This window comes from Heterocephalus glaber, unplaced genomic scaffold (genome assembly GCF_053883595.1).
Source record: "Heterocephalus glaber isolate CG9 unplaced genomic scaffold, H.glaber_assembly_v1.0 deba00001724, whole genome shotgun sequence".
Classification (NCBI taxonomy): domain Eukaryota; kingdom Metazoa; phylum Chordata; class Mammalia; order Rodentia; family Bathyergidae; genus Heterocephalus; species Heterocephalus glaber.
Genome location: NW_028258435.1, coordinates 433,941 through 456,663, shown reverse-complemented (window position 1 = coordinate 456,663; position 22,723 = coordinate 433,941). Strand labels below are relative to the sequence as shown.

Below are 22,723 nucleotides of genomic sequence, written 5' to 3'. Positions count from 1 at the left end.
GTCTTAAAATTGGGTGCTAAACGTCTTCCAACACTGTTTTTATTTTTGTTTTTGGCTTTTCTGGGTCCTTTGTACTCCTACGTAACTTTAAAATTTCAATATCCAGTTCTTTATTTATAGCATGTATACACAGACCTGAATTTTTATATATACCTTGTGTTTTCTAATCCTGCTAAATCGAAGTATAAGTTCTAGGGGCTCCTAGAGATTTCTAGTATTGTCTCTGTAGATGATCATTTCATCTACATATAAAAATTTTGCTTCTGGGCCAGGGATTTAGCTCAGTGGTTTCACTGCCTGCTGCACAAGCACAAGGACCCGAGTTCGATCCCCAGTACCAAAAAAACCCACAAAAAACCCCACAAACAAACAAACAAAATTTTGCTTCTGCCTTGCCAATCCTATCCTAGTTGTGTCATTTTATTGCTAGACTATTTTGGTTTAGACCTATGTTTCAAAGTCTAATGGACAGATGAAGAGTAGGCATATATGCCCTTGTTCCCCACTTTAGGGAGAAAGCATTGTATCATCTCTGTTCATAGAAGGAGTTTTTGTTGAAAGTATGGAGTACATGTCTTTGATCTGTTGAGAAGGTTCTGTTCTACTCCTAGTCTCCTGATAGCTTTTACCATGGACAGCTGTAGAATTTAGTCCAATACTCTTTCTCCAACTAATGACAGGATCATATGGCTTTCTCCTTTCCTCTGCTAAAATGATTACTTTTGAGGGTGGATCTTCCAATGCTGAACCAACACTGCCATCCCTATAACAAAACCACTTTCTACATACTGCCAGATCTGACTTCCAATAGTTTGTTTTGTTGAGCAAATTTCTATCTATGTTCATACTTTTTTCTTCTATTATCTTTATCCAGTTTTAGGATTAGCACAATGTTGATTTCCTAAAATGAGGGGAGAAGTGTTCCTTCTTTTTTCTGCTTTAATTGTTTGATATAATTTATCAGTTAAAAAGTTTATGAGCCTGCTGTTGTCATATAGGTAGGTTTTCAAGCTAGGAATATACTTTCTTTAATAGGTGCTATTCAAATTTTATATTTCCTCCAGAGTTAGTTTCATTAATTTTTCTTCTAAGTTACTTCTTAGAAGTTGTCAAATTTATTTCAAAAAAGATTTTTGTAATATGCTTTCTATATCCTTTTAAATTCTGTAAAATCTGTGGTAATGTCTCCTAGATCTTAATATTGTAATTTAAAAAGTGTATAACTGATATTGTGTAACAGGAAGAAAAGGTCTAAAAGAGCAGGGGAATTGGGAGGGGTAGGGGAAGGGAAAAAAGGGAAAGGAAAATATGAGAAGAGGAAAAAAATGGAAACAAAGTCTTTGCAAATAGGGAAGGTTGGAGGGGGCAAAGGGAGGGCAAGGGAAGGGGGAAAAAAATAAGAACCAAGAGACTCATGTAATGGTGCAAGATTCCAATGATGAATGTAACTGTATTGTATACCTAAAATGTACCAATAAAGTTAATGGGGGGGAAAAAAGAAAAAGAAGTTATGATAAAGATAATATAGGCAGGTACTACTGAGGCAATGTGAGGTGGGTGGTGAAGGTTAAAACAAACATGGAACTTGAAATTTGAAATACTGTATTTGCCTATACTAACTGTAATTTTAAGGAAGCTATTCATCCTCTAAAATCCTCAAGTTTTCATCTGTATAGTGAGGAAAATGACTATTTCTCAGAACAGCTATAAGGATTGTAAGGGCAACTTTACATTAAAGTAGCTAGTATAGTCAGTCCTTGGTTAATTTGTTCAATAAATGCTAGTTTTCTTCTATTCCAAAAAAAAAAAAAAGAAAACATGCACTGAAAAAAATGAATCGACCAATATAATTCATTGTATCAATGGGCCAAAAAGAAAAAAAAGTGATCATTCTAATAGATTCATAGAAAGTATTTGACAAAATCCAACATGTATTCTTGATTTAAAAAAAAACTCAGCACAATACAAAAGGATTTCTCAACCTGACAGCCAGCATCTACATAACACCTCAGTGAAACCACTTCTTTTTTTTTTGGTACCAGGTATCGAACTCAGGTCCTTTCGCTTTCAGGGCAGGTGGCAAAAGCACTGAGCTAAATCTCCGGCCCTTGAAACCACTTTTCACAGTGAGAAACTGCCCCTTATGATCAGGGACTAGGTAGGAGTACTTCCCCTACTCTCTTCAATGGCATGCTGAAGGTTTTAGGGTTATAGGTTAAGGCAAATAAAAAAGGGATTCAGATTAAAAAATAAGTAAAACTGTCATTGCTCACAGATCATTTCTGTCGAACATCTTATAAAGCTAAGAGTTAAATGAGTGGAGAGATTTACTATATGCTTGGATCACAAGAGTCAGTATTTTTGGATATATAGCACCATACCCTAAGCAACCTCAGTAAAAGTCTATCATGATAAGATTGTCTTGGTAGAATTGATTAGCTGATTCATATGGGAACAGAAAGGATCTAAAGTTGCCAAAACTAATTTGAGAAAGAACAAAATTGAAGAATTTATATTATCTGAATTTAAGATTTTTATATAGGAAATGAATGCAAATTAGAAAGTTCAAAATGTATCTAACACCATATACAATTATTAGTTCCAACTAATTGTAAATCCAAAAGTAAAATCTGAAAAGTTAAAACATTTAGAAGAAATCCTCAGAGAATATGTGTGTGACTCTGAGTTAGATAAAAATTCTTGCATGTAATGCCAGATGTATCATCTGTAGCAGAAAAGGAATTGAAAAGTTGGACTTGATCAAATGCTACTTTTCTAAAGCTACTGTAAAGAAAATGAAGTGGCCAACATAAACCAGGAGCAAATGTTTGAAAGTCACATAAGTGATGTCCTAGTAACTTTCTTTTTTGCTGGGACAAACTACCTGACACACCTTAAGCAAGGAGAGGTTTATTTTCGCTCACATTTTAAATTTATTTATCTATTTTGATTTTTTGAGATAGGGTCTTATGCTGGAATTCAGGCTGGCCTTGAACTCACTATGTAGCCCAGGCTGGGCTTGAACTTGTGGTAATCCTCCTGCCTCAGCCTCCCTAGTGCTGGGATTACAGGTGTGCACCATCATGCCTGGCTTGGCTCAGATTTTAAAAGTTTCAGTCCATGCATGCCTGGTACCATGGTGAAAGGGCCTGAATGGAGGGAAGCTGCTCACCTCACGGCAAACAGGAAACAGATCCAGCAAGGACCTGGGAGGGGGATAAACCCTTTCCGGTCATGCCCCAGAGTCCCACCTCTTTAGACCAGGCCCCGCCTCCTAGCAGGAAGTCAGCTGTAAGCCTCTATCACCCAACCCCTTTCATGGGTTTTGCCTATGATTGTGTGAGGCTTTAGGAAGACATCTAGATATAAACAATAATGACTAATAAAGGACTCATCTCTAACACAAATAAATCTCAAAACTCAATAATATGGAAATATGACAAAAAAGAAAGCAAAAGATCTGAACAGACCTTTCCCCAAACCAGAAATATGGATGGGAAATAAAACACATAAAGTATTTTAACATAATTAATTTCTATGGAAATGCAAAACAAAACCACAGTGAGATACCTACCACTCCAATCTGTTGGAATGCTTTAAGTTTTAAAAAGCTGTTCACACCTTTTGTTTGTAAGGATTTGCAGGCATCTGGAGCAGTCACACATTGTTGGCATAAATGTAAAATGGTACAACCACTTTGGAAAGCAGTTTGGCCATTTCTCAGAGTGTTAAAGTATATAATTTACTCATGCTACTCATAGATAAAGGAAGCTTTACATCCAGGCACAAAGCTTCTGCAGGGATGCTCATGACAGCTTTATTTGTGATAGCCAGGAAAATTCTAAGTTTAAAGGTCAGATTAACAGACTGTTGTGTAAATGAACAAATGGACAGATTTCAAGGTATTTATGGTGAAGGAACTGTCAGAAAATAAAAAGAATACACATCAAATGATTCTATTTATAGAAGTTCTAGGCAACACAATTGAATCGATAGGCAGACCTTGTGCTATGGCTCATGGTACGGCGAGGGAAGGTTGTACAGGGCTGGTGACAGATTTGTGCAGCACACGGGCTGTGGCGATGGTTACACAGTGTCTGCGTGTGAGTGTGTGTGTGTCATGCCAAATCCAACAAAAACACACTTTACATAGGATCAGTCTAGTGTAAACCAACAAACATCAACAGAAATATTTAAAAAGTCAACTGAAATAAGTTGGTTAATTACGTAGTAAAATCAATTTTAGGCACTATGTATAAATACACACTCATTCCTGTATACCCTACATCCATGTGCATGTACACTGGCCTGGAAAGATACTCATCATATATTTTGTATGAAAAAAGAAGTGAAATGTATTTATAATATGACTCTACAGTATTTTCACAAAATAAAACCTTAGTCTATGCAGACAAAAAAATAATGAAAAGAGGCCAAAATATTAAAGATAATTTTTTAAAAAGTGGTGTATAATAGGAAACAGCTATTTTTTTTAGAAAGATGTTTTCCACACATCACTTACATCAGGACCAAAGCTAGGTTTTCCAGAACAGTGAAGCAGGACCGATCCTTGAAAATGTCTCTAGTAATATCTCCCACTGGCCTGTGACTAACCCTCCATTGTCTTATTTTGTGCTTTAGTTATTCACCACTGTTGACCCAGGAACTCTGAAGATGTTTGGGTCTCACACACCAACAAAGAGAACTGTTCTCCAAAGAAGGGCTCTTTCCACAGTGAAAGCATATGTCCTTATGCACCTGCATGTTCGTATTTCTCCTCCTTATGAGGACAACTCTATCTCCTCAGGGCATCATTCCAAATGTCACCCCACCTCCTGATGTGTCCGTGTCACACAATAATGGTTGCATTGGACTGGGATGCCCTACACACGGTCTGTGGAGGGTGCCAGTTCTGAGAGCCTTAGGGTAACCCAGGTAGCTTTCTGCATTTAAGGCTGCTCATGTTGCCTCCTCCCTCCTACCCCTGTACTTTGTAGGACCGAGGAGTTTGGTGATAATCGTATGTGATTCGGTCCCCTTATCTTCCCTACCCACAGGTGTTGTTGAGTGCCCATACCTGAGGCCTGCTTTGGCTTGGCTGTCCTGGGGAAATGTCCCTTGAGAGAGGTGTGTTGACATCTTATTGATAGATCTGGGGAACAGTTGTCTAGATGACAGTAGCTGGCCTAAGCAGAACCCAAAGCCCTGGAGAGTAACAGAGATTCAGTGGCTCCAGCTGGCCTGGAGCATGGATACCGAGGCTCATCCCTGCCACTGCGAGAGCACAAACATGTTCTCCATCTTGCAGGCTGACCTAGCTCACACCGGTATGATGGCTTAGAAAGCAGAACAAGAGCCGGACGATACCTCTCATGGCTGCGGCCGTATTTCAAGCCAAGCACAGTGGTCTTGGACCAGAGTCCTTGGCAATGGGAAGCCCAGCCAGGGGGCATCTAGCAGGTAGAGTTCACTTGTCTGTAAGCACAGGGGGTCTCTGCTGTGAATGGTGGCAGGACCTGGGCTTCAGCTCCAGGTGAGATGAGGGAATTTGTTTGGAATGCCCCAAGGACATATTCAGTGCTATGTATCCCATTAAGTGAAGCAAATAGGGAAATGAGGGAGATAAATTACACATGGGCACTCCCTCTAAGTAAACCACTGTCCAGTGAGGAAGACATAAATAAACATACAAACACAGATATTATGATGAATATGTCTATTTATAGAGCATGTGCAATGGCTTAATATTATAAAATCTATTACATATATAGAGATATGTATCTATTACACACACACACACATATAGAGAGAGAGAGAGAGAGAGAAGGAGAGAGGTGAAGGGAAGGGAAAAGAGAAGAGAGGAAAGGAGGGAAAAGGAAAGGAGAGGGGAAGAGGAGAGGAGAGGAGAGGAGAGGACATTCAGGAAGAAGTAACTGACTTCATGCGGGTAAACCATGGAGAGTCAAGGAGAGACATTTGAGCAATGCTTCAGAGTGAAGAGGATTTCATTAGATAGATGATGAATGGAAATGGAATTTCAAGTAGAAGTAGCATTATTAGCCACATCCAAATATGAAAAAATAATTTTATGTTAGAGAACTGGGAACAATTTTTGTAGCTGTTAAAATCATGAGAGACACAGAATTATGCAGACTTTATCTCATGTAAGGCCTTATATCTCAAGCTATTGAGTGTGACTTCAAAGTATTACTAGAGTGCTAATGCCCATGAGAAATTATAGGTGCTCTATGAAATATGGAGGAACTTCATAATTTTAGAACTTCAAACTATTAGGCAGTCAACCAGTGGTGGCAAACCTACGGCATGCATACCACAGTGGGCATGAAGAGCCCTCTCTGCCGGCACATGAGCTAAGTCACCCCAGCAGCTGAGCATTGGATAACAGTTGTTTTTTTGTAAACTAAAACCTCAGTATCCAGGTATAATTGCAGTTTTGGCATTTTGTAATAAATGAGTGGGCTTTGGGTTGCAGTTTGGGCACTCGGTCTCTAAAATGTTCACCATCACTGCAGTTAACCCACCCAGGGAGATTCACAAAGTATTTTTAAAAAACCCTGGCAGGCCTCACACCCACTGCCAGGCTGGGCCAGAGCAGCCCAAGATGGTGAACTTCAAGGATTGGGTGTTGGATGAGGAGAAGAAATGCTGACATACTGTGGATGTAGTATAACTTGAAAAATGCAGTGTTGAAGGAATCACACATATCTTGTCCTTTAATATTCAGTGGCAGGATTGTACTATAAGCAAATGGGTCAAACAGCTCTATAAATCACAAAAACTAAACTAAACCAAAGTGAAAAGAGTAACTTCCAGGCAGTACTTCTCTATTGTAACCTGTTATTTAAGGGAATACTGGAGTTTTCTAAATGGGATGTAAAATTTGTTCCAAATTACTCTTCCTTAGTCCTGCCTACCAAGAACTCAACAGTGACTGTGATATAGTAACCCTTCCCAGGTGTAGTGGCAGGTAAATGTGTGATCTCAGAACACACAGGTGACAGGGATACGATAGGACAGCTGACGATGGTGGATTCATTTACATTGCTTATACTTCTATGACCAGGCCCTGAAGGGAGGTCAGTTTTTAAAAAAAACCAAGTAGTGTCTTCCTACGTGTCTCCAGATACATGTTAAAGAAGAAGGCTGTTTATGCTTCAGCTTTGTTTTGCTCAGTAATAACAGTCAGGCAAGAGTTTGTTTCTAAGTGAAAGCTGCATTAGCATTTTTTGTTTATTTCAAATAAAATATATTTGTATTATTTGTCATTCATACTATCCATCCATCATACCACACTATCTTCTGTATCAGGTAGTCCAGTAGAAATATACCTGTTGTGTTCTGAAAAAAACAACAACAAAAAACTGGCAGTAAAAAGAATAAATAAGCTCTTAAATTTCATCTCACAAATATTTGAAATTGACCACTTCCCCCATGGAAGAGCAATTAACATCTCTGAGAACATATTTTATGAATCTTGCTAAAGATACAGAAAACATAGTCTGATGGATGTGACAGATAGGTGTTTGTGCCTGTGTGGAGAATGAATTGAAGGAAAGGCTGGTGATTTGGAGAACAAGATGAGAAAGGTTGGAGTTAATAAAGCAAGAGAGACTGGGGGAAAATTGGTTTATTCAAGTGCTCATTAGAAAGCACATGTGTTGAGCCATGGATTTAGCTCAGTGGCTCCGTCGCTGGCCTTGCAAGTGCAAGAACCCGAGTTCGATCCCCGGTACCAAAAGAAAAGAAAGCACGTGTGTTAAGATTTAATGATCAACTGGAGGCGTGGTGCTTAAGAATGGAGAGACTTTCCTGTGAGTTTGGTTTCAGTCTACAAACACCATACTTAAGTATGAACATTCACCATGTTTCTTGAGCCTTTCTAAAATTACTTTCTGCCTTTGGTGTGTGATATTCAGAAATCTCGTAAAGAAGAAAAATGCTCTCCCAGCTACCTACTGACTTTATTTTTAGAAGCAACATATTACCTTTGATTACCAGTGTTTTCGAGACAAAGTTGAACCAACTAATAAAAGCTTGTGGATTCCAGAATAAATGGCCCTGCAGTTAGGGCAAGATAAGCGGGTGCTATCCAGGGTGCTGAATCAATTTGTCTCATCACTGAAGCTGCATCTGTTGACCTGCCTTTGACCGTGTCAAACTCGGCACTCTGGCAGCGTAGCAGCCTTGTACCACACCTAGCAAGACCTGCTCTGATTAGCACGCTGCTGCCTGCCCTTTTCAGAACTAGCTGACTCCGACTTCTGATCGAGAATGGCCCGATTTTTCCTCTGGACTTCTGGCAGGTCAGCCACAAGCTGCAAGCTCTCTGTATCTACAGAGGTTAAAAATACCCTGACAGGTAAGTAGACATTTCTCCCAGGAATGAAATCGACCAGCCAGGGGAGCAGATAATTTGTTCTGTGAATAGTTGCTGAGCTGGAGAAATTATTTCAGCACAACCAGGTTTCAGGAATTGAACATGTCACCTTTTCAGAAGGCTTCCACTGGCCTGCAGGATACACTGAGCCCAGACCTTTTGCCTCCAGGAATTCAAAATCTGGTGGAGAAAGAAAACACGTATTTTCAAGTACAGCAAAGTGGCCTATAAGTAGTAGAAAATAAATAAATACATTAGAGACCCAAAAGTGAAAGTTTTACACGGGTTGGAGATAGTTAGGGAAATACATATGCAGAGAGTGGGAGAATATTGATCTGGATGAACAGGCAGATTTTAAGTAGGGCAGAACATGCTGTGTACTTAGGAAGCATGGTGGGAGTAGAAATGTCTGTGGCACATTCAGGAGATGGCAAATACCTGGTTTGGCCCAGAGCTCCCTCCCCAGTGCACATTCCCATACAACACTGCCACCCTGGACACTTCCCATGGTGATTGCATGATTTCTCTCACACAAAAGAAAGAAGTGTCTTGTCAAATATATGGACTCTTGAAAGAAGATACTTCGATAGCCTCCTTCTAGTTCTTGTGACATTTTCTAGAGACATTCTTCAAAGCGATGGAGGCTCTTAAGACTTTTAGTTCTCACATCCTGCTGACATCCTTGGCCTTGGCCAGTTTAGGAATGGTTAATAAAATATAGTCCCCAATTCAAAACAAAGCCTGTCATGGTGCAAACAAGGAAACTTTAAAATGAAGCAGAAAGCACAAGCAGAGAGGAGGAAGCAACTGGAAGAGTGAGGTTTTATGGAAAAAATTCTCTCAAGGAGAAAGGCTTTAAGGAGCTACAAGAACCATCCACACATGAGACTTAGTTACATTTCAGAGGGCATTCTATGGAGGCATTTCATAGAACATAGTTTTCAAACATGCATTCCAAGCAGCTGTAGGATTTTCAGGCTTTGGGTAAGAGAAACGGGCAAGTGGACAGCTAGAGCAGGAAAAATACACATGAAGGACTTGTTGCAATGGGAACAGCACAGCCCTCTCCTCTGGAGGGTGACACTGGAGCTAGAGCAGGACAGTAAGGTCTCTCTCCACTCCCTTAGTAAGGGAATTCATGGATCACACTAGTGGGGTCCTAGGCCAGCTCCCACCAGGATTTGGGTAGATTAATGTACTTCATGTATATGAACAGTTTAAAGAAATTCATCAGAATTATTTATATTATTTATATATTTGGTGATGGCCAAATATGCCATGGAGCATTCAAAGAGAAAACCTTTAGACATTTTATCTACTCATTGTTAAGCCAAGGACAGAATTAGGTGTGAGTAGAGACTGAAAATACCTACCAGGTTTTCTGAGTGTGGCCAGATGAGCTCCTCATTGCCTTGTTTTCAAGAGAATCCTTAATTACAATCACTGTTCAGACTAGCGTGAAAGGCACTCAGAATCACACACTCCTCTGTTCTACGCCTGCTGCATCTGTCCCCATGCTTTGTTCATTTTGCACAGCTCTTGGCTGCGTGTCCTTTGACGAGGTGTCTGCATGCACACACACACTTCCTTCTCACTCCTTTCAGCTTTTTTCCATTTGTCAATTTACAGAAACTTTCCCATTCCTCCTCATTTCCTTTTGTGCCCCCCAGTCATGCTAAAGACTGTGCTGCTGTCTCCCACACAGGGGCCCAGGGAAGACTGCTTTTGGGGATAGTTCAGTTTCAGGGGATGAGCCTCAGAAGAGCACAGGTTAAAAATAATGTTCCAGGAAAGCTTCCTGGTTGAAGAGTGAAAGAATTGTTTTTGTACTTTACACTGTCTAAAAAATGTACTTCGGTGCAGTTTTTTTTTTTTAATATAGTGAAAGATCTTTGCTGAAATGTGTAAGAGACAGATGGTAGCAAAGGAATACATTGTGGATATTACATGTTGTGTCTGAAGAGACTGAGGTGTAGGAAGGTGAAGGGCAGCTGCTGTGAAGTCTTCTAATGAAGTCTGGTGAACATCTATGAGGGCAAAACACCGTGTGCTCATGACACACTTACCGCTGAACAGCCTATAAAAATAGAGGGGTAGCCGGGGATTTAGCTCAGTGGTTTCACTGCCTGTTGTGCAATCGCAAGGACCCGAGTTTGATCCCTGGTACCAAAGGAAAAAAAAAAATAGAGGGGTATTTTAAATACATGTGTATACCAAACTTTAATTTTTGATTTCACACTTGAAAATTCTGTACAAAAAAACAAGGCAAATCAGGCAAAAAAAAATTATAATGACTTCTGAAAAAAATTTTGATGGCTTTAAAACAACTTTGGGTGTGGAACAGCCTTTACCTTTGTAGGGAGAAGATTGTGTTCTAAAGTTTTGGGCTCTTGGAGATAAAACTCCAATGTTAATTATTAACATCTAGAAAAATCTGTAGCTGTCTAAGATGAGAAACTGAATGGGAAGTCTCTGAACCCCACAGTGCAGCTGGAGTCCAAGACTGAGTGGGCTTCATGTTTCTTTTGAGGAAGCATGAAATTATTTTTATTTACATGTGACAATGTATCAAACACTTGTGTTTACCATTGTCTTGACATAATGGTTAGGACTAAGAGCAAATGTTGATGAAGCATGGTATTAACTAACATCTAGATAATATCCAAGATCTTTCTGGTTGTTAGTTAATATTCCAGCCCTAATTTGTCAGCACAATTCCAAGCACCCATTTCCACCTGGTTTTTTACTATTAATTCCTAGTGGCACATGAAAGGTTTCTGAGAATTGTTGGAATACTGAAGTAGTTATGAATCTGAGAAACATAATTTTCACCTTGCTACTTAACCAGAAATAAATATCTGAGTCGTGGAAAACACTATTTATTTGAAAACTATGAGACATCAAATATGAAATATAGTTAACATTGACACTGACACTGTCGCGAGCACGTTCCCCTAAACCACCCACGACTCTTGGATATGTGTGCATGCGGCACTGAAAACTGGTTGTCTGAGGACTCTTGATGCCTAGCAGGCAGCCTGTTAAGATGCTGTGTCTCCCACAGCAGTCCTGGAACAGGCACATGGCCTGTTCCCTGTTAGTGATCACAGACACACAACCTGCCTTTCCAATAATCACGGGTACCAACAGAGACCCTGGGCTTATGAACCCACATCCTGCTGAATCTCAGCTTTGAGACAAGGTAGCTGGCTAAACGGGAGCAGACCAGCAGCCCCACACATATGTTTGGTCCCACTTGATAGAAAGTCTAATTAAAAATTATAAATGTGCTCAACTATTTATATATTTATATATACATCATTTGACAGACAATCCCTAACATTTTCTCATTGAACCACCTGAGAGGCAGCTGTGGTATAGACACATGGCTTGGGTTAAAGTCCCTCAGGCTGTGTTCAAGAGCCCAGTGGTGACCGGCAAGTCCTTTCTTCTCTTTAAACCTTCATCTCATCTTCCGAGAGTGGAGAAAATGGACCCAAAGATGACGAATGTCGTGCACTCCATTCTCCTGGGCTTGACGGCTGTTGGCCAAGCACAGCAAGTGGCTGCCAATCAGAACATCTCTTAAGCTGACTGCTGAATGAGTTTGCTCACCCTGCATTACTGTATCTTCTGGCTTCCTCCAGGGTTTTAGAATCCATAGGTTTGAAAAGGTCTTGGCAGCTCTGGTATTTTTCTGTTCTGATGAGCGAACCTCTGTCTAAGCAGCTATATTCGTTCAGCTTTCAACCTCCAAGGAAAAGCCCTTTCCTCTCCCTGTTATATGAGTGATATTCACATCTAGACCAGGGACTCTTTCTTGTCATTTCACTGCATTTCTTAGTAGAAACAAAACCAAACAAAAGTATTTATCCCCTTTTCCTGGAGAACTCCAGGGAATGGCGGGTGACAATCTTTCCGCTCACTCCTTGGACCGTTGCAGAGGACGCCAAGCCTGCAGTGCCCAGGCCCCATCTCCAGGATCCCCATTCCCGATGATCACACACCTCTTTCTTTCCAGCAGAAATTAGCAAGCGGCCACTCAGGCCAGTCTTAGAGTTTCCCTACAAGGGTCCAGCCACATCCCATAGTTGTACTCTCAGGCCACATAATGAAGAAGGAAGCCCTCAGATTTAGGAGGGAAGCATCTTAGGCTCTGGTCCCACCACGTAGCCATCCTGTGTAACCACATCCTCTGGGCCTCTTTCTCCCCTTGGTGGACAGAACAAGTCTCCAAGGTCGTATTCTAACCAAACTTGGTCGACACACAGAAAAGCTGCAGGCCCTGCAGGAGCGACCATCATCAAGGCAGGTGGGCAATGCTTACTGGAAACTACTCACGAAGGCAGAAGGGTAGAGTCAGCCACTTTATTGGCTCCCACTCTTATAGGGCTTTTGGAGATTATCTGTTTTAATGGCCCATTTTATAGATGAAGAAGGCGCAGTGTGGAGAGCCAAGTAAATTTCTCAAGATCACACTGTGAATCATTAGTAGGGCAGGGACTAACCCCAGATACTCAGATTGAAGCTTTCACACTATGCCAGCAGCAGGGTGAGGCAGGGCACAGCTGCCTTTTCACAACAGGGAACCAGGAGATGTGGGTGTTGTCCCTCTAAGTATCCACTTTCCCGATAACTAATGAAGTACCCTTGACCTTTGTCCCCAAAGAGGTCAGGGCATGCTGACAGGAGGGGCCAGGTGCCCAGCACTTGGTAGCTGCTGGGAGGTCAGCATGCTGACTTTGGGTCTCCAAGCCAAGCTCCATTTCTCACTCTCTCTCAACAATCACTGTCCTCAGTCCAGCTCCAAGAACCCATCCATCCCCACTGCTCTTTCACTAAAACACAGGCGCTTTTCCTCATGTAGAAGTAAAGGGGGACCTCAGAGGGACAGAAGACACCTGGACAGGAGGAGAGATACTGATTAATACAACATGCACAAATGGAAAGGCGTGCGAGGACAGAGGCTCATGCACAACTTGGATCCTCCACATGCATTTCTCATTCCTTGCCTTCCTTCCTCCCAGTGTTGCGTTTCTTGTAGCTGAGCTGACAGATGCAGGAAATCAAACACTTTGTGTTTCTATGAACTATGCTCCTGGAGAGATAATAAATCTAGAATTAAAAGGCTACCACTAACTATTAGGAATTTCTGATTGTTACAGGTGTCGTTGAAGGGCTCCAGGACAAGATCAGTCTCCAAACCTGGCCTTGAGAGACGGGGTTTTGTTTCAGACATCGAAGGTAAGGCTCTCAAGTGGATTTATACTCTGCTGGGCTGAGTCAGTCAGGGTACAAATTAAGGTTCATATATTTCAGGGACGAGAAGGAAACCGTTGTGTAAATACACAAGTATTAACATCAATCTGTATTAAATTATGTAAACATATACATCTTCTGAGGTCAGCACACAGATCCTCTTCTCAGAGCAGGGCTCCTACTGCAGCATTGCTCGAATCTGTTTGGAAGTTGACTCATCATTCAAGTGCTTTGTAGTGAACCTGAATGGGGACGGGGGGAGACAGGGAGAGAGAAAGGTCAGCATGCAAACAGCGCTGTGCAGAAGCATCCGGTGACCAGCACCCATCTGTACTTTGGAAAACATAATCAATACTTATACATTGAATATGTGGGCTTGCTTTAGACAAAGAGGCACATCTCAGTACTGGGGATTGAACCCAGGGCCTTCATACCAAGCTATAACCCTAGCTCTTTTATAAAACTTTTTTTTTGGTACTGGGGATCGAACTCAGGACCTTGAGCTTTCGAGGCAGGCGCCGGAACCACTGAGCTAAATCCCCAGCCCAGCTCTTTTTTATTTTTATTTTGAGATAGTGTCTCATTAAGTCACTAAATTGCCCAAGTTCGACTCAAATTTGCAATCCTCCTGCCTCAGTCATCCAGAGTGCTGCACTTACAGATGTGCACCACCATACTCAGTTTGAGTGCAGAATCGTATCATCAAGGCAACCCATGCTGAGTCACAAATTTCAATATGTGGATTTCCTGAAATGTAAATATTTGTGGTTCTCTACTTGAGCAGCAATACTCGCTCTCATTGCCACCACTAGGGGGCATAACGCAGGGGAGCACTGCCCCCCCTCCCCAAGGGTGCACTCTGCAACCTCCCATTAACCTGATGTAGAAATTGTGATTCCCTCTCCATCTGCGAATGGGGGGAGATGGGAAGGAGGGGGTCAGCGAAGGGAAATAAAAAGGATCCAGATGTGATCGGGATAAGCACCAGTGCCCCATGATGAATGTATTTATTATGTATCTATCGCAAACATACACTAATAAAATAAAAGAAGTCCTTCGTGCAAAGGGAAGTGAAGCTTTAACATGCAATAAAATCACGGTGATGCCTTGGCATCCCAGGAAGTTTCCACCGGAATCGTGAGAGCTGTGCTGCCGAGGTAATCGCCTTCATTTTACAGGAGGGAAGACAGCCAGAGCGGTCCAGTGGTTGCTGCAGATCCCAAAGCTGACTTTGACTTGGGAGCGATTTGTGACTTTTGACTCAAACCCAGGCTGTCTGCCTGGAAAGCTCTTCCTTTTCACTGTGTGTCACAGGAGACTCGGAATCCAACACCTGATGGGACTCCTGGCCCCAAGAACCCTGCCCTCAAGAAGGTTCTGCTTGACTGGATGAAAACGGGAGCTTGAGAAATTCAGTAGTTAAAGTCTTCTTACTGTGTGTGGAAATCCAGCCTGATGAGAAAGGGGTTTTTCCAGTGGGAAAAACCTTGGGTAACTTGTAGAAGTTGGAGAGCTCTTAGCTGCGTGTGGTGGCGCACTTCCATGATCTCAGCACTCTGGGAGGCTGAGGGAGGAAGATTTCAAGATCCAGCTCAGCCTGAATAATTCAGTGATTTAAGTATGACCCTGTCTCACAATTTTAAAAATGAAAAAGGAGTGGAGATGTAGCCTGCTGCAAAGGCCCTGGGTTTAACAAATGAATGCTCTTATGGTAGTATATTTCTGCAGGATGAACACTTAGCACCTCAGACACACAGCATCAACTGCAGCATCCGGGTTGGTTTCTTAATTTGTTAGACAGGGATAATTTGTTAGACAGCCCATGTCTCTGCATTGTGATGATTAAACGCGACAGTGTGACTGGACTGGAGAGCCATTATTGTCTGTGTGGACTCCCTGAGCACTTCCTGCATGTACAGTGGTCAGTGGGGCTGAGGGAAATTAAAGGATAAAACAGCAGGATCCATGACCCTTCCAGACGACGGGCCAGTATTGGGATGCTCTACACAGGAGCAAGAGTCCACAGATTCCTGCAGATGCACTACAGCTAACCCTAAAGAATCCTTTCCTCAGGGTGGGTGCAGGGCACTTACACGTGCAAGTAAAGGATTGCGGGGGCACTGCCTCTGTGTTTCCCCTGAAGATAGGACCTCGCCAGGAAATAACCAGCCCAGAAAACCAGAGAGCATCGCTATTCTCTGGCTCAGTGGCTGCTCTGTGAGGCAGATGAGGCAGGATAGGCTGGATTGGGACTGGAGTTGTTTTTCTTTCCCCCATTAAGTTTGTTGGTACATTTTAGGTGTAAAATACAGTTACATTCATCACTGGGATCTTGTACCATTACATGAGTCTCTTGGTTCTTATTTTTTTCCCCTTCCCCTGCCCACCCTTCACCCCCTCCACCCTCCCCTATTTGCAAAGACTTTGTTTCCATTTTTTTCCTCTTCTCATATTTTTTCTTTTCCCTTCTTTCCTTTCCCCTCCCCCTCCCACTTCCCCTGCTCTTTTAGACCTTTCTTCCTATTACACAGTATCAATTATACATTTTTAAAATTACAATATCAAGACCTAGGAGACATTACCACAGATTTTACAGAATTTGAAAGGATATAGAAAGCATATTACAAAAATCTATTTTGAAATATATTTGATAACTTCTAAGAAGTACCTTGGAAGACAAACTAATGAAACTAACTCTGGAGGAAATATAAAATTTGAATAGCACCTATTAAAGAAAGTATATTCCTAGCTTGAAAATCTACCTATATGAAAACAGCAGGCTCATATACATTTTAACTGATAAATTATATCAACCATTTAAAGCAGAAAAAAGAAGGAACACTTCTCCCCTCATTTTAGGAACTCAACATTATGCTAATAGTAAAACTAGAAAAAGATAATAGAAGAAAAAAGTATGAACATAGATAGAAATTTATTTAACAAAACAATTAGAAGTCAGATCTGGCAATATGTAGAAAGTGGTTTTGTTATAGGGATGGCAGTGTTGGTTCAGCATTGGAAGACCCACCCCCAAAAGTCATCATTTTAACAGAGGAAGGGAAAAAGCCATATGATTCTGTCAGTAGTTACAGAAAAAGCATTGGACTAAATTCTACAGCTGTTTATGGTAAAAGCTATCAGGAGACTAGAAGTAGAACAGAACCTTCTCAACAGATCAAAGGCATGTACTCTATACTTCCAGCAAAAATGCCTTATGTGAATGGAGAAGATACAATGCTTTCTCCCTAAGGTGGGGAGCAAGGGCAGATATGCCTACTCTTCATCTGTCCATTAAACTTTGAAACCTAGGCCCCACCAAAATAGTCTGTCAATAAAAATAAACAAATAGCATAGGATTGGCAAGGTAGAAGTAAAATCTTTATATGTAGATGAAAAGATCATCTACAGAGAAAATACTAAGAAATCTCTAGGAGCCCCTAGAACTTGTATTTGACTTTAGCAGGATTAGAAAATACAAGGTATATACAAAAATTCAGGTCTATGTATACTAGCTTTAATTGAAGGATTGGATATTGAAATTTAAAAGTTATGTAGGGGTACAAAGGCCCTAGAAAAGTAAAAAGAAAAAAAATGGTGTTGGAAGACATTTAGTACCTAATTTTAAGAGTTCTTCTGAAGCTACAGTAATCAAGGCAGTATTGGTATAATGAAAGACATATAGATCATTGGAATAAAACAAAGAATCTAGAAATAGAACCACACATATATGGTCCACTGAGTTTTGAAAGATTATTTAACATTAACATTTTATAGCTGAGTCACGCAGAAGACACTGAATCACCCCGGGGCAGACAAGCAGCCACCTGGTTCCACACTACAAAGACGCAGAGGACACCAGACCACCAGACCAAGGTACTGAGTCCTGCTGTTCCTGGCCCAGAGGTAGGGGCTTCTGAGCTACCATCCCACTGCTCCTGGTCCAGAGGAAGGGGCTTCCCAGTCACCATCCCTCCCGCTGCTCCCAGGCCAGAGGAAAGGGCTTTTGGGCCACCTCCTGTCCCGCTGCTCCTGGTCCAGAGGAAGGGGCTTCCAGGCCACCATTCCTCCCACTCCTCCCGGCCCAGAGGGAGGGGCTTCTGAGCTGCCATCCCACTGCTCCTGGTCCAGAGGAAGGGGTTTCCCAGGCCACCATCCCTCCCGCTGCTCCCAGCCCACAGGAAAGGGCTTTTGGGTCACCATCACTATCACTGCTCCCGGCCCCTGTCCCACCTTACCCAGCTCAGAGGAGGAAATCCGTGAAGGTGCTAACAGCCTCCCCCCCGCCCCCAGTCAAAATGAGAAAACATGTAAATAATACTCAAAACCAGACTTCCAGATCACCTACAGCAACCCCAAAGGGAAATGAGATGGAACACTCTGATACTCAACCACCTGGACCTACTGAACTGGCAACAAAAGGGGATCTGGAAAAAATGAAATCAGAAATAATTTCTCAGATAACAGGAGAAATTGTGCCCCTAGTGCAAGACATGATTAATAAATCTAGAGAGGAGCTCAGGAACATGATGGAATCCCAACATAAGAAACAAATGGAATCCATAAAACAGGTGCAAATAGATTTCCAGGACATGAAAAACTCCATTGAAAGTCTACACAGCAGAATGAGCCAGTGTGAGGACAGAATTTCAGATATAGAAGATAAGATTGCAATTAGTGACCAGGAAAAGAAAAATTGCTTCAAAATTATAAGGGAACATGAGAAATCAATCCAGCAGCTGCTAGATGATGCAAAGAAGAATAATGTAAGACTGATTGGGCTCAATGAAGAAACAGGAGAGAGTGGAGATGACATTAAAAAATCTCTTCACAGAAATAATGGCAGAAAACTTCCCAAGCAGGGGAAGAGAGCTTGACATACAGATAAGTGAGGCATATAGGACTCCAAATAGCCTTGATCAAAAAAAATCTACACATAGGCATATAATTGTTAAGATTCCAGAAACACAAGAGAAGAACAAAGTTCTCCAAGCAGTCAGAGAAAAGAAACAAATCACATACAAAGGAAAGCTTATCAGAATCACAGCAGACTTCTCAACCCAAACCATCAAGGCAAGAAGAGCTTGGAGTGACATATTCCAAGCCCTAAAAGAAAACAGCCTCCAACCCAGATTGATGTACCCTGCAAAACTACCTTCCAAAATGGATGGAGAAATAAGATGCTTTCATGACAAAGAGCACCTTAGGAACTTTGTGAATACCAAACCAGCACTCCAAAGACTTTTACACAATATCCTAGGAACAGACATTGAGGATCACAACCCCAGGAAGCAAAGCAGAATGAACCCATCTGGCATGACAAGAAATTAAATGTAAAGGGCCAAAACCCAACAAAAAGAAAAAGTCATGGCAATGACAAGTCAATACGTTTCAGTTATAACCATCAACATTAATGGTCTCAATTCACCAATCAAAAGAAATAGACTGACAGAATGGGTCAAGAAGCAAAGTCCAACAATATGCTGCATACAAGAAACACACTTAAGTCAAAAGGAAGCTCATAGACTGAAAGTTAAAGGGTGGAAAACAATACTCCATGTGACAGGAACCCAAAAAAAAAAGCAGGAGTAGCTATCCTCTTTGCAGATCAAGTAGATTTCAAACCAACACTGATTAAGAGAGATGAAGAAGGACAATACATTCTTGTAAAGGGAAGAATCCAAGAGGAAGAGATGACATAAATATCTATGCACCAAGCACTAGTGCACCCAACTATATAAAACAAATACTAAAGGACATGAAAAGTCATATATGCACTAATACAATTGTAGTGGGGGACCTCGACACCCCACTGTCAGAAATAGATGGATCAACTAGACAAAAAATAAGTAATGAAATACTAGAACTCAATTGAACTCTTGAACAAATGAACTTAACAGATGTTTACAGAGTCTTCTACCCCACAAAATCAGAATACACATTCTTCTCAGCTGCACATGGGTCATTCTCCAAAATAGACCACATACTCACACACAGAACATGTTTAAGTAAGTGCAAAGGAACTGAAGTTATCCCCTGTATATTATCAGACCATAGTGCAATGAAATTGGAGATCGATAGCAAAATAAACTGGAAAAATGTCATAAACACGTGGAAATTGAACAACACACTTCTGAATAACCAATGGGTCACAGAGGAAATTAAAGAAGAAATCAGACAGTTCCTTCAATTAGTTGACAACAACAATACAACATATCGGAATCTGTGAGACACAATGAAAGCAGTCTTACTAGGGAAATTCATAGCAGTGAATACGCATATTAGGAAAACAGAGCAAGCCCAATTAAACAACCTGATGCTGAACCTCAAGCTTCTAGAAAAAGAAGAACAGGACAACCCCAAAGCTCACACAAGGGAGGAAATTATAAAGACCAGAGGAGAAATCAATGCAATGGAGACTAAGAGAATGATACAAAAAATCAATGAAGCCAAGAGTTGGTTCTTTGAAAGAGTCAGCAAAACTGACCAACCTTTAGCCAACCTTGTCAGAAAAAGGAAAGAAAAGGCCCAAATCCATGCAATTAGGAATGAAAAGGGTGAAATTACAACAGACCCAGCAGAAATCCAGAGGATCATCAATACCTACTTCCAGAACCTATATGCCAATCAGATGGACAACACAGAAGAAATGGACAGATTCCTAGATATATACGAACATGCAAAGTTGAACGAAGAAGACCTAAAAATTCTGAACAACCCAATATCAACCAATGAAATTGAAAATGTAATTAAAAACTTATCAACTAAGAAAAGCCCAGGTCCTGATGGCTTCACTGCTGAATTCTACAAGACATTTAGAGAGGAACTGCTGCCACTACTGTTTAAACTCTTCAGTGAAATTGAAAGGGAACCAATACTCCCAAATTCATTCCTGGAAGCAGGCATCACCTTGATCCCCAAAGCACAGAAAGACCCAACTGAAAAAGAGAACTACAGGTCAATCTCACTAATGAACATAGATGCAAAAATCCTTAATAAGATACTGGTAAACAGAATGCAGAAGATCATCAAGAAGATCATACACCCTGATCAAGTGGGATTCATCCCAGGGATGCAGGGATGGTTCAATATATGCAAATCAATCAATGTAATACACTATATCAATAGAGACAAGGACAGAAACCATATGATTATCTCCATAGATGCAGAAAAAGCATTTGACAAAATCCAACATGCATTTATGACAAAAACCTTACAAAAAATTGGAATAGATGGTCTCTACCTCAAACTGATTGAAGCCATCTATGAAAAACCAACAGCCAATATCATACTAAATGGTCAAAAACTCAAATCCTTCACACTAAAATCAGGAACAAGACAAAGATGTCCACTATCACCACTCTTGTTCAATATAGTTCTGGAAACATTAGCCACGGCAATTAGACAAGAGAAAGAAATAAAAGGAATAAAGATAGGTAATGAAAAAGTCAAATTGTCATTATTTGCAGATGACATGATACTCTATATAGAAGACCCCAAGAACTCCACCAAAAGTCTTCGAGACTTAATAACCAAATTAACTCAAGTAGCTGATTACAAGGTCAACACACAACAATCAATAGCTTTCCTCTACACCAATGACAGACTCACTGGGAGAGAAATAGGGCAAATAATTCCTTTCACAATAGCATCCAAAAAACTGAAATACCTAGGAATCATCCAAATGAAAGAAATCAAAGACCTCTTCTCTGAAAACTATGGTGCTCTGAAAAGAGAGATTGAAGATGATATCAGAAATCAGACAGACATCCCCTGCTCCTGGCTAGGAAGGATTAATATAGTGAAAATGGCCATACTTCCAAAGCTGCTATATAGATTTAATGCAATTCCAATTGAGATCCCAGCAGCATACTTCATAGACCTCGAGAAAACAATCCAAAAATTCATTTGGAACAAGAAGAGACCCAGAATAGCAAAAGCAACTCTAAGTAACAGAGACATGGCTGGGGGTATCACAATCCCCAACCTGCAACTATACTACAAAGCTACTGTGATAAAAACAGCATGGTGCTGGCAAAGAAACAGACTTGAGGACCAGTGGAACAGATTAGAAGATGCAGAAACAATGCCAGACACACTCAGCCATCTCATCTTCAACAAAGGAGCCAAACTCCCTCACTGGAGGAAAGATAGCCTCTTTAATAAATAGTGCTGGAAAAATTGGGCTTCAACTTGCCAAAGATTAAAACTAGACCTGTATCTCTCACCATGCACTAAACTAAAATCAAAATGGATTAAAGAACTAAATATTAAAATAGAAACTCTGAACCAGTTGGAACAGAGGTTATGTAGAACCCTTGAAGACATCAGTGTATTAAAAGATTTTATGAACAAAACCTCAGTTGCCCGTGAGCTAGCACAAACAATCAACAAATGGGATCTCTTCTTATTAAAAGGCACAGCAAGAGAAATCACCAGCAGTTTGAAGAGACAACCCACAATGTGGGAAAAAATCTTCACCTGCTCTTCCTCAGACAAAGGTCTACTATCTCGAATCTATAAAGAACTTAAAAAATCAGACCTCCCAAATTGAAAGACCCAATCCAAAAATGGGCATCTGAAATGAACAGACATTTCTCAGACAAAGAAGTAGAAATAGCAAATAAATACATGAAAAAATGTTCAACATCACTGGTCATTCAAGAGATGCAAATGAAAACAATGCTGAGATTCCACTTCACTCCAGAAAGAATGGCTGCTATCATGAAATCAACCAATAACAAATGCTGGTGGGCCTGTGGGGAAAGAGGAACCCTGCGCCACTGCTGGTGGGAGTGTAGACTGGTGGAAATCAGTATGGAGATACCTCAAAGAACTAGGACGGGAAGTCCCATTTGATCCTGCTATTCCACTGCTGGGGATCTTCCCCAAAGAATTGAAAGAATCATACCACAGTGATATATGTGCACCCATGTTCATAGCAGCACAGTTTGTAATAGCTAAAACTTGGAAACATCCCAAATGCCCATCAACTGGAGACTGGATAAAGAAAATGTGGTTTTTTAATAAAATGGAGTACTACTCAGGTATAAAAAATGAGAAATTAGA

General features: G+C 40.9%; 1 protein-coding gene across 11 annotated transcripts in view; it reads right to left on the bottom strand.

The window, feature by feature from the left end:
* Positions 1-11,261: 11,261 nt before the first annotated feature.
* The window catches only part of Cyria (CYFIP related Rac1 interactor A), a 126,702-nt gene continuing 115,240 nt past the window's right edge, over positions 11,262-22,723 (bottom strand). For 9 of the 11 annotated variants that reach the window (XM_004869930.4, XM_087199669.1, XM_087199667.1 and 6 more), the window contains one exon: positions 11,262-13,899. In XM_004869930.4, the coding sequence (XP_004869987.1) occupies positions 13,836-13,899 (64 nt within the window). In that variant the 3' untranslated portion in view covers positions 11,262-13,835. The remainder of the gene's footprint in view (positions 13,900-22,723) is intronic. The other 2 variants (XR_015446748.1, XM_087199668.1) reach the window with 2 other exon arrangements.